This window comes from Pelophylax lessonae (assembly GCF_965119305.1).
Source record: "Pelophylax lessonae genome assembly, chromosome: 1".
Taxonomy (NCBI): domain Eukaryota; kingdom Metazoa; phylum Chordata; class Amphibia; order Anura; family Ranidae; genus Pelophylax; species Pelophylax lessonae.
The window spans coordinates 162461997-162474518 of NC_138768.1; the positions used below are offsets into that span (position 1 = coordinate 162461997).

Consider the following 12522-nt stretch of genomic DNA (forward strand, 5'->3'; position numbering starts at 1 on the left):
CACATAGCATTAATAAAAATTAACCCACCTGGCATTAATAAAAATTAACCCCCAAATTAATCCCATGGCATTAATAAAAATTAGTGCTGGTGCTGCTGCTTGGCTTGCTGGCTGGGCTGGCATATGCTTGCTGCCAGTGCCTTGCCTTGCGCTGCCGCCGGAACCTCCTCACTGTCCGGTCCCGGTCCCCGACACACAGTGGACAGACTGCTAGGTAGTCAGTCAGTACTGTCCACATGATGCCACTCCCGCATGCGCTTTAGGTCTGGCCGCCTAGGCTGGGTGCTTGGTGCGCGCCGCGCACTCTCCCTATGCTGGTGAGACGTCTTGCATGATGCCACTCCGCTGTGCACGCCCCCCTCCACCCGCCTGCCAGCCTGTGTTTGTAGGACAGAACAGGACCCCCCAGGGCAAGACAGGACCCCCCAAAGACAGGAAAGGACCCCTCAGGATAAGACAGGACCCCCCAAAGGAACAGGACCCCCAAGGACAGGACAGGACCCCCCAAGGAACAGGAAAGGACCCCCCCAAGGAACAGGAAAGGACCCCCCAAGGAACAGGAAAGGACCCCCAATGATTGCAGAGTGCCAGCCACAGCATTGCCCCTAATGATTGCAGAGTGCCAGCCACAGCATTGCCCCCAATGATTGCAGAGTGCCAGCCACACATTGCCCCCAATGATTGCAGAGTGCCAGAACACAGCATTGCCCCCAATGATTGCAGAGTGCCAGAACACTGCATTGCCCCCAATGATTGCAGAGTGCCAGAACACAGCATTGCCCCCAATGATTGCAGAGTGCCAGAACACAGCATTGCCCCCAATGATTGCAGAGTGCCAGAACACAGCATTGCCCCCAATGATTGCAGAGTGCCAGAACACAGCATTGCCCCCAATGATTGCAAAGTGCCAGCCACACATTGCCCCCAATGATTGCAGAGTGCCAGCCACAGCATTGCCCCCAATGATTGCAGAGTGCCAGCCACACATTGCCCCCAATGATTGCAGAGTTCCAGCCACACATTGCCCCCAATGATTGCAGAGTGCCAGCCACACATTGCCCCCAATGATTGCAGAGTGCCAGCCACACATTGCCCCCAATGATTGCAGAGTGCCAGCCACAGCATTGCCCCCAATGATTGCAGAGTGCCAGCCACAGCATTGCCCCCAATGATTGCAGAGTTCCAGCCACAGCATTGCCCCCAATGATTGCAGAGTTCCAGCCACAGCATTGCCCCCAATGATTGCAGAGTGCCAGCCACACATTGCCCCCAATGATTGCAGAGTGCCAGAACACAGCATTGCCCCCAATGATTGCAGAGTGCCAGAACACAGCATTGCCCCCAATGATTGCAGAGTGCCAGAACACAGCATTGCCCCCAATGATTGCAGAGTGCCAGAACACAGCATTGCCCCCAATGATTGCAGAGTGCCAGCCACACATTGCCCCCAATGATTGCAGAGTGCCAGCCACAGCATTGCCCCTAATGATTGCAGAGTGCCAGCCACAGCATTGCCCCCAATGATTGCAGAGTGCCAGCCACACATTGCCCCCAATGATTGCAGAGTTCCAGCCACACATTGCCCCCAATGATTGCAGAGTGCCAGCCACACATTGCCCCCAATGATTGCAGAGTGCCAGCCACACATTGCCCCCAATGATTGCAGAGTGCCAGCCACAGCATTGCCCCCAATGATTGCAGAGTGCCAGCCACAGCATTGCCCCCAATGATTGCAGAGTTCCAGCCACAGCATTGCCCCCAATGATTGCAGAGTGCCAGCCACACATTGCCCCCAATGATTGCAGAGTGCCAGAACACAGCATTGCCCCCAATGATTGCAGAGTGCCAGAACACAGCATTGCCCCCAATGATTGCAGAGTGCCAGAACACAGCATTGCCCCCAATGATTGCAGAGTGCCAGAACACAGCATTGCCCCCAATGATTGCAGAGTGCCAGCCACACATTGCCCCCAATGATTGCAGAGTGCCAGCCACACATTGCCCCCAATGATTGCAGAGTGCCAGCCACACATTGCCCTCAATGATTGCAGAGTGCCAGCCACACATTGCCCCCAATGATTGCAGAGTGCCAGCCACACATTGCCCCCAATGATTGCTGAGTGCCAGCCACACATTGCCCCCAATGATTGCAGAGTGCCAGAACACAGCATTGCCCCCAATGATTGCAGAGTGCCAGCCACACATTGCCCCCAATTGCAGAGTGCCAGCCACACATTGCCCCCAATGATTGCAGAGTGCCAGACACACATTGCCCCCAATGATTGCAGAGTGCCAGCCACACATTGCCCCCAATGATTGCAGAGTGCCAGCCACACATTGCCCCCAATGATTGCAGAGTGCCAGCCACACATTGCCCCCAATGATTGCAGAGTGCCAGAACACAGCATTGCCCCCAATGATTGCAGAGTGCCAGCCACACATTGCCCCCAATTTCAGAGTGCCAGCCACACATTGCCCCCAATGATTGCAGAGTGCCAGCCACACATTGCCCCCAATGATTGCAGAGTGCCAGCCACACATTGCCCCCAATGATTGCAGAGTGCCAGCCACACATTGCCCCCAATTGCAGAGTGCCAGCCACACATTGCCCCCAATGATTGCAGAGTGCCAGCCACACATTGCCCCCAATTGCAGAGTGCCAGCCACACATTGCCCCCAATGACTGCAGAGTGCCAGCCACACATTGCCCCCAATTGCAGAGTGCCAGCCACACATTGCCCCCAATGATTGCAGAGTGCCAGCCACACATTGCCCCCAATTGCAGAGTGCCAGCCACACATTGCCCCCAATGATTGCAGAGTGCCAGCCACACATTGCCCCCAATTGCAGAGTGCCAGCGATCCCCCCGCACTTACCTCTCTCGCAGCTTCTCTTCAGTCCCCGGCTCCATGCGTCTCCTTGTCTTCAGTCCTCCCGCGGCGCCTCCTCCTCGTCCAATGGCACGGTGTTTGCCTTTCGGCCAATCAGGAAGCGGGAGGACCCGCTCCCTGATTGGCCGGGAGGAGGATCCGTGTGACAATAGCGAATTCTCATTCGCTATTGTCACAGAATGGGCGGGTCGGGCGCACTGCTGCTCCCTGGCCGCCACGTCTGCGGCTGCGCTCGGACGCGCCACGGCTAAACTGGGGGGGATTTCAGCATACCCGTCCCCCCCGCATTATTTCCTGGGGGGGATGTGTCCCCCCCGTCCCCCCCGGTTCCTACGCCCATGGCCACATCATTCATTCACTGTGTTCTGGGAATGGGAAAACTACAAGTACCGACACCCTTTGTGGGTGTCAGCTTGTAGTTCTCAATGAACTACCAGGGTGCTGTGGATAGCTCTAGGTAGTTCATTGAGCTTCCTGTTAGAGTTTAACTGCTGGTTCATATGGGAGGTACGGGCAGGCGATACACAGACAGTTCATAGGACTGTGGCATTACACCCACAATTTGCTGATCATGGGTGCAATGCTTTACAGGTTCCTAACAAAAAAAATTGCATATTTTTTTTACCTGCAAAAAATGTGCATTTATAAGTTTTTTTTTTATGTAAGGGTAAACTTATCCTTTAAGTTAACTCTTTTGTAGCCCTTCCTATTACAATGTCTCAGGATCCGTTTCGTGAAATTTGCCACCCCAACTGCAACGATCGTAGATAATTTTATCCTCTAGTCCTGTATATCATGTAAGTTTTTCCTACGTTTTGTGGTAAAAAAAATGTATCAGTTTCTTATTGTTACTGACCAAATGAGGATTTCAGTTCCAGGATCTGAGGGGCTGAGGCCTTTAAAGAGGAACTGCAGTCGGCTCACATACGTGTATCGTAATTTGTAATAAAACATCTTTGCCATTCTGAAGCTTTCCTCTAACCACTTCTCATATTATTTTATATATATACTGTGAATCTGTACTTGCCAAATATGCTGCAGAAATCTCCCTCCACTAAGTCTGGCTGCAGCCATTTTAACTGTGGGCAGCTGAAGCTGCTGCCTGTTCACTTCCTGGGTTTACACAGACACACAGAGGCACACAGACACACACATAGACGTATATACAGACACACACACACATATATACAGACACACAGTCACACTCTGTCAGGCACCACTACTTGCCTGCACATTTCTCCTCAATTATTTATATTTAATAAAAAACTCCATCAATGCACAACAGCAATTCATTAGAATTCTGTTCCACTGATTATTCAAATTCTCCTAACAGGTTCCTCTTCTAGACCTCTCTTGCAGGTGGGTTAACCATTTCAGGTCCAAGGGACTCGTAGACAGAGTTGGAGGCTCTTTCCCACCTAAGGTCTCTCTGAGTTTCTGGATTCCAGGACCCATATCAGGACTTAATAACTCTGGGAATACAGTAAATCAGTTTTCCCTCTTTAACGGATCACCCTGGAACCCCTCACTCTGCACGGATGAGAATCCCAGAGTACTCAAATTTACTTTTTTTTTTTTTTTGTCCCCCTTAAAGGGACTACAACCCAAACAATGATGACACATATCTACCATTCAGGACCGATCCCTGACGTGATATAGATTTATATATTGTAAGACTGGAGTGATTAAACTCAAGTGGTAGGTGAGTTTACAGGGAGTTGTGCCAGTCCAAAACTGTATTTTGTAGGGCATGGCAAGTCAAAGCTCATACAGATACTTCTTTCCACTCTAGGACCATCACTGCAAAAAACATAATCTTCAGCCTCCTGGCTCTCTTGTGGCAGCTTCACTGCTCCGAGTACCTCTGCAGGGTCTATCTGACCACCAAACACCTTTTTTGTTCATATGTTCTAGCTTTATCTGGAAGGCTCCAAACTGTGCAAACAGTATTCAGATTGCACCATTGCTGCAGGTATGGCCGAATACATTATAATGTGCAATATGGGCACCTTAGAGAACCGTTTAGACATAGCCATGTGGCATTATGGGATGAAGGGTGTAGAAGCATGTTTGAGCACAGAAAAAAATCTGAAAACATCTGGGTTAGAGGGGATTGTAGGCATGATAAAGCCCTATTACACATCATAGTCAGCACTGGCCTGAAGTTAGTTGTTAATGCACGTTTAGACAGAAGGGCGCGATGACATCACCGCACAGGCAGAGAATGGAGGAAAGTAGTAGGGATTCAAAGAAATGTTTCTATCAAAGGTTGATGTAGTCAGGGATCATAGTGAACTCTTGTCAAAGAAGGAAATCAAACAGATGGCAAAACCATTCCTCTTCAGTTGACCTCCATACCCTTTCTTCATCCAGGCACTTATATGTGGTTGATAAATTCTTTATAGGGGGAAGGGGGCTAGTTATATACTTGTACTAATATCTCTGCTTATTGCTTGAAGAATGGGCAATTTATTTAGTATTAGGCAGCCCATAGATAGATCATTTTTTTTGTTCAAACAGCGGTTTGAACAAAAAAAAAAAAAGAAAAAATGACCCCGATTCCCCCATCCACACATTCGAGGTTGATGAGGGAACCTTCCTTGCTGAGCTATTGTATTCTGACTGCAGGGAGACCTCCTATCACCTATCACCGCAGCACTGATCGAGCAGGTAAAATAGGACAGGGCGGTTTTACAGCAGTCGGTTGATAGCTTATTACCTTACACCACATGTATTGGGTTTCCGCATCAGGCAGATCGCTCCATAGCCAGCATAGGGTGAGGAGTAGTAGTCATATATAGATCAGGTTTTTTTTTGTTCAACCAGCGGACTGAGCAAAAAAAAAAAAAAAAAACTACCTGATTCCCCCATCCACACATTCGAGGTGGATGAAGGAACCTTCCCTGCTGACCGAGCAGGTATTGTAGTCAGCAGCTGTTTCTGGATGTGATGACATCAGAACATCTATGCATTTTGCCTGCCAATAAACATGGGATTCATCAGGTGGAAGCTAATAGGCTCACTGGACATACCTGGAATGTAATGTGATTTAAAGGCGGATTGAGCATGGGACTGTAGACTGCAATGTTTATCATTTAAACAAATTTAAATATTTTGAAATATCTTCTTCAAATAATTTAAACAAGACAACTCAATAATAAATACACCACTCATAGATGGATAAAAATTGGCCGCGGCACCTTTATTGGTTTCTTTTAAAATATTGTAAACAAACTTTATTAACTACCTCCCATCCGCGCAATAGCCGAAGTATGGCTGCAGCGCAGACTCACACTTTCGGGAGGCCGTCTTTAAACGGCCTCCCAGACACAGGCTCCCCCCGCGCTCCCGCGAGCGCGCATCGGGGAAAATCTGTGTCGGCCGTGTCCCTTGGACACAGCCGATCACAGATCGTGGTGAATGGCCAATCACAGCGGCCATTCACCACGTGATCGGACCGTCCAATGAGAGATGATCTCATATGTAAACATATGAGATCATCTCTCATCGCCAGCGCTCCTTCCTCACACTGCAGTCTCCATCTGAGAGACGATCAGCCGTTGGGGACAAAAAAAAAATGTAATCAGGGCACTGATCACCAGTGCCCTGATTACACAAGGTACACTAAACACACTAACTGCCTACCATCAATGCCCACAGTGCCCGCCATCAGTGCCCCCCATCAGTGCCCACAATCAGTGCCCATAGTGCTGCCAGTCAGTGCCCATCAGTGCCTGCTCATCTAGGCACTGATGAGCACTGACTGGCAGCACTATGGGCACTGAGTGTGGGCACTGATGGTGCTTCCCATCAGTGCTCATCAGTGCCGCCCATCAGTGCTCATCAGTGCCACCCGTCAATGTCAATCAGTGCCACCCGCCAGTGCCCGTCAGTGCCCATCAGTGCCGCCCGTCAGTGCCGCCTCTCAGTGCCCAGCAGTGCCACCTCTCAGTGCCCAGCAGTGCCACCTCAGTGCCCAGCAGTGCCACCTCTCAGTGCCCAGCAGTGCCGCCTATCAGTGCTCATCAGTGCTGCCTATCAGTGCCGCCTATCAGTGCTCATCAGTGCGGCATATTAGTACCTCCTCATCAGTGCCACCTCATCAGTGCCCATAAGTGCCACCTCATCAGTGCCCATAAGTGCCACCTCATCAGTGCCCATCAGTGCAGCCTATCAGTGCCCATCAGTGCCGCCTCATCAGTGCACATCAGTGAAGGAGAAAAATGTATTTATTTTCAAAATTTACTCGCAGAAAATAAGAAAAACTTTTTTTTTTTTCAAAATTTTCTGTCTTTTTTCTTTTTTTTTTGTAAAAAATAAAAAACCCAGAGATGATTAAATACCACCAAAAGAAAGCTCTATTTGTGTGAAAAAAATTATAAAAATTTCATATGGGTACAGTGTAGCATGACCGCGCAATTGTCATTCAAAGTGTGAGAGCACTGAAAGCTAAAAATTGGTCTGGATGGGAAGGGGGTTTAAGTGCACAGAAGGCAAGTGGTTAATCATCAAATAAATAAGAATAAATAGGAATAAATATCAATATAATAAATAATCCATAAATAATAATAAATTAAATTCCAGCAAACACAAATCACTCAGTCATAGAACTCGAATGATGACCAGTCAAAATATATATTTATTTCAAATAAGTCCCCCCTTGATACAAGGGTGACAGACCACATAACGGTGCCACGTCAGGGATGGGGGGGTGGGGAGCTCGCCAAGCCGCTCAGAGACACTGAGGAGACTGAAGCTGCGCAGCTCTTTATATAGGCCTATGCCCATGACGTAGCCGCACGTGGTTCACGTGTTTCCCGCCCGGCTGCTGCGTGACTTTCCCGCCTAGCTTGAATTGAAATTAACCAATCCGAGCGCCTCCCGCCTAAAAACCTCATTCAAAATGCCGCTGCTTAAAGCAACAAGCGGCCATTATGCTAAAACACTCGGAACTAACCTTAACTAAATACTAATGACAGCAGCCACATTCCCATGGCGTTAGGCATTTATTATGCCCAACTAACAGTCTCCACAATGTCATCCTTGGAATATATTTCCATTAAGGAGTGGTGAGATGCAGTTCTTTATGTCTATTTGTGAGGAAGCCTGGGGAACGTGGAGTCAGTGTGTAGTTTTGGTATGTATGTGTAGCTGTTGTCTGAACTTGTTGGTTTGATTTAATTACAATGTGGTCATTTTTAGTTCAGTGAAAGGTGGAGGTGATTTTCTAGCATTTGGTATATTTTGTACTTTACATTTTGTATAACTTTGTACTTGATAAATGATATTAGTTCATTTGCTTCATCCATTATAGGTAACTACTTTTTTTGGCTTCCCTTAGCCAATGTTTATTTTAAAATTGGTTCCATCTATGTCCAACTATACTTCACAATAAAAGTGATATTAAGAAATATCTTGGCATTTCAGTATTTGCATTTTGGAAATCAGTAAGTATTATTGTAGTGTTTGTTCCTGGATATAAAAGAGATCAGTCAGTCAAGAAAGTCTAATCTTGTAACTACCAAATTATTATTTCATTGCAGGACGGGAGGCTGACAAGTACCTTGGATAGTCCGGTGGTGTCTCTTCCAAATCTAAACTTCATGAAACATCATGGGGCTGTGTTTCTTAACGCGTATACAAATGCTCCGATCTGCTGCCCATCTCGATCAGGTATAAAACAGATGAGGGATTCGAGGAGAGAATTTGCTGGAAGAGAAAATAGTAAAATTCTTTGTATTAACAGATAGGAATTGTTCAATGATTTACTACCCTTGGCTCATTAAAGAATTCCAGTGGGAAAACTCAACGGGGGCACCATATCCAAAGAAAGTTTTCGGCTGATGTGGTTTTTAACATCCGTGTAATTATCTCTAAATGTGTATCCTTCCTCTTCCAGTGCTGCTGTGCAGAGAATCATATGAGGCTGCCCTCTAAATAGATTTAGATCAAATGTAAAAAGACATTTAACCACTTTACCACCGGAGGATTTTGCTGTCTTACGTCCAGGCCACTTTTTGCGATTCGGCGCTGTGCGACTTTAACTGACAATTGCGCGGTCGTGCGATGCCATACCCAAACAAAATTTACGTCCTTTTTTTCCCACAAACAGAGCTTTCTTTTGGTGGTATTTGATCACCAGTGCGCTTTTTACTTTTTGTGCTATAAACAAAAAAAGAGCGTTTATTTTGAAAAAATAACAGTATTTTTAACATTTTTTTATATGAAATTCCCCCCCAAAAAATGTAAAAATCAATTATTTTTTTAATTTTTGGCCAATTTGTTTTCTGCTACCTATGTTTGGTAAAAAAAGTCACGATAAGCGTATTTTGATTGGTTTGCGCAAAAGTTATTGCGTTTACTAACTACGGGAAAGATTTCTGTCATTTTTGGTGTTTTTTTTTTTTAACACGTAATGGCGGTGATCTGCGATTTTTTTTTGCGGGACTGCAACATTGCGGCGGACAGATCGGACCCTTGACTGACATTTTTGACACTTTTGGGGGTACCAGTGACATTACTGCAGTAATTAGTGCTATACATATGCACTGTTACTGTAAAAATGACACTGGCAGTGAAGGGGTTAATTTTATTGGAGAGGGAGGGGTTAATGTATGCCTGGTGCTTACTGACGTGTGGGGGGGGAGGTGACTGAGTGACAGAAGGACAGATCGGAGTGTTCAGCTATGCTGAACACTCCGATCTGTCAGTCCCTGTCACTTAGGAGATCCGCCCGCTCTGTTTACACAGGCGGGCGGATCTCCTTACTCGATTCCCCGATGATCGGAGCAGAGCAACGGCGATCGCCGCCGCTCCTCCCCTGGCCCGACTCCCGCTGTGAATGAAAACAGCGGGAGCGTCGCCACCTACAGGGGGAGGAGTCCAGCGACGTAGGTCTACGTCGCTGGACGGGAACGAGCCACTTTGCCGCAGTACGCTCCATGTGAGCGGTCGGCAAGTGTTTAATTATTTTTTGAATACATAAGTATAATTGTGGTTTTTAACTGCCTGAAATGGAGCTGTAAATTAAACCTGTCCTTTCCACAATTAGGGCTATGAAACTGGTTTGCTTTAAAGCTGAACTCCAGGCAAACAGCTAAATACACCCGTTATAGCAGTATTAAACCCAAAAGCAATAATTTATTATATAGAATCTTACCATTTCTTAGATGTGATGTCTGCATTCATTTTTTGGCTTTTTTTTCTTCTATTTTGATCTGGTGATCTGGGCACTAAGTTTGTTGTTTTTCAAAAGATGGAGCCATCCAGCAGAATGTATCAGTTACAGAGATGAGATAAACCATTTAAAGAGGAGCTTCAGTCTCCTCCAAAATCCCTATTAAGGGATCCAGCACTGTCCTCACCGGAGCCGGCTCTTCAATGGGTTTTGAGTCAAGGTGACAGCATCCTAACTAAAGGAAGCTGGCAGTGAGACCTCCCCACTGCGCATGGGCGAGCCGCACTGTGCTGCGCTGTGCTTTGCAAATGGTACTGCAGTCTTTTGGGACCTGTGTTCCAGAAGGCTGTGGAGGAAATGGGGGGAAAACAACGATGACTTCCACTTGGATCGATTAGGTGTGGGAACAGGTGCATGCCAAAACTGGGTACTCGCTCCCCCCCGGAAAAAAAAAATATATAAAGTATATCTAACACACCACTCACTCTACACTGACAATGTGGGGAAACTCTAATACAAGAGGTGTGGTACTGTCCAGATTACTAGTAATAAAAAGGTACTCCCGCGCTATCAGCCACTTATCAGCCAATCCATAGCCCAAAAACGAATACATAAAATAGTGGTGCTTCGCTGTCAGATACCAGCTATTATACATAAAATCTCAAGTGCACAAAGGACAAACTAAAGTGTATGTGGTAATAAAAAAAATGTAGATGGATAATAAGATCGCAAAATATTAAGAAACTGATATTCTATATGCAGTGTCCACATTATGTATATTAGCTGGTATCTGACAGCGCTGCACCACTATTTTATGTCCAGATTACTAGGTGAAAACTGAGGGAAGAAAGCCCAAGAAAAGAAAACTGTAGCAGCCATCACATCTAATGACTTGTAAGCTGCAATATATTACATTTTTGGTTTTGGGTTTAATACTGCCTTAACCACTTGCCAACCGCCAGCAGTACATATACTGCAGCAGGTCGGCTCTGTCCCGTGAAACGACGTAACTGTACGTCGCTTTGCGGGACCGCGAGTGGGGGCTTGTGCGTGCGCCCATTTGCCACAGGGGAAGGTGATCTGCGGGTCCGGTGGCCGGGCACCCACGATCGCTCCTCGTGGTGAAAGAATGGCGGTCTGCCGTTTTTGTAAACACAGCAGACTGCTGTTATGTCAGCAATGAACACAGGGCTCCTGTGTTCCTCCTATTTAGGAACACAGGTCCCTGTGTTCATTCCATTAGTACATCTTCCACACAGTTAGAAGGCAACCCCCTAGGGACACATTTAACCCTTTGATCGCCTCTGGTGTTAACCCCTCCCCTACCAGTGCCATTAGTACAGTAACAGTGCATATTTTTAGCACTGATTACTGTAGTAAAGTCACCGGTTCCCTCAAAGGTGTAAAAAATGTCAGTTAGGTGTCCGATCTGTCCGCCGCAATGTCTCAGTCCCGCTAAAAATCGCTGATCGCCATCATAACTAGTAAAAAAAAAATAAGAACAAAAATGACATAAATATTTTAGATATTTCCCCTAATTTGTAGATGCGGTAGCTTTTGCCCAAACCAATCAATATACTTTTATTGGGATTTTATTTTACCAAAAATATGTAGCAGAATAAATATTGGCCTAAAATGATGAAAAAATTAGATTTTTAATTTTTTTTAATGAGAATGTTATATAGCAGAAAGTAAAAAAAAATATATATATTTTTTTTTTCAGAATTGTTGCTCTTTTTGTTTATAGCGCAAAAAATAAAAATTGCAGAGGTGATCAAATACCACCAAAATAAAGCTCTATTTGTGGAAAAATAAGAACATCAATTGTCCGCGCAATTGTCAGTTAACGTAGTCGCAAAAAATGGGCTGGTCATTAAAGGGGAAAACCTTCTGGTTCAAAAGAGGTTAAGTCATGCATTGGTATCCACTCGTCACCTGTATGCTTTATGGCATGCACTGATGACTGTAAGGGTACATAGAAAAGAGCGGTTTTCTATGTGCTTTATTCATACCAAAATACTGTGTAGATGTGAATTAGGTTAAAATGCCACATGTCTGCTTTTTAATACAATGTAAATGCAACACAATGCAACTAAAAGTAGAAAAGCAAAAAGAAATTGTTAGTATTTTGACCCTTCCAGGGACCTGACGCTTCACAAGGGATGACATTAAAATATATTTCAATGTGCATACAACTAAAAACAGCTATACAGGGCAAGAAAAAAGGGGGGTTTCAATACTTTCAAAAAGTGATACACCTCCATCCCGTATTGCATATAACAAAAAAGAAGGATTGCCCTGTGGGACTTTACATGAGGTGCACACATCAGTCACTTGAAATGTAAATGATGTATTTATTGAAAAAATATCACAGATAGTTGTCACTGTAACAGATATACAGAAAGGTACATAAATTCCAGACAACAAACAATGCATAGTGGTCATGTCATAAAG

General features: G+C 45.8%; 1 protein-coding gene across 1 annotated transcript in view; it reads left to right on the forward strand.

The window, feature by feature from the left end:
- Nucleotides 1-12522, forward strand: part of ARSK (arylsulfatase family member K) — a 96106-nt gene that overhangs the window by 6438 nt on the left and 77146 nt on the right. The window contains exon 2 of the mRNA XM_082243461.1: nucleotides 8435-8564. Coding sequence (XP_082099587.1) covers nucleotides 8435-8564 — 130 coding nt within the window. The remainder of the gene's footprint in view (nucleotides 1-8434; nucleotides 8565-12522) is intronic.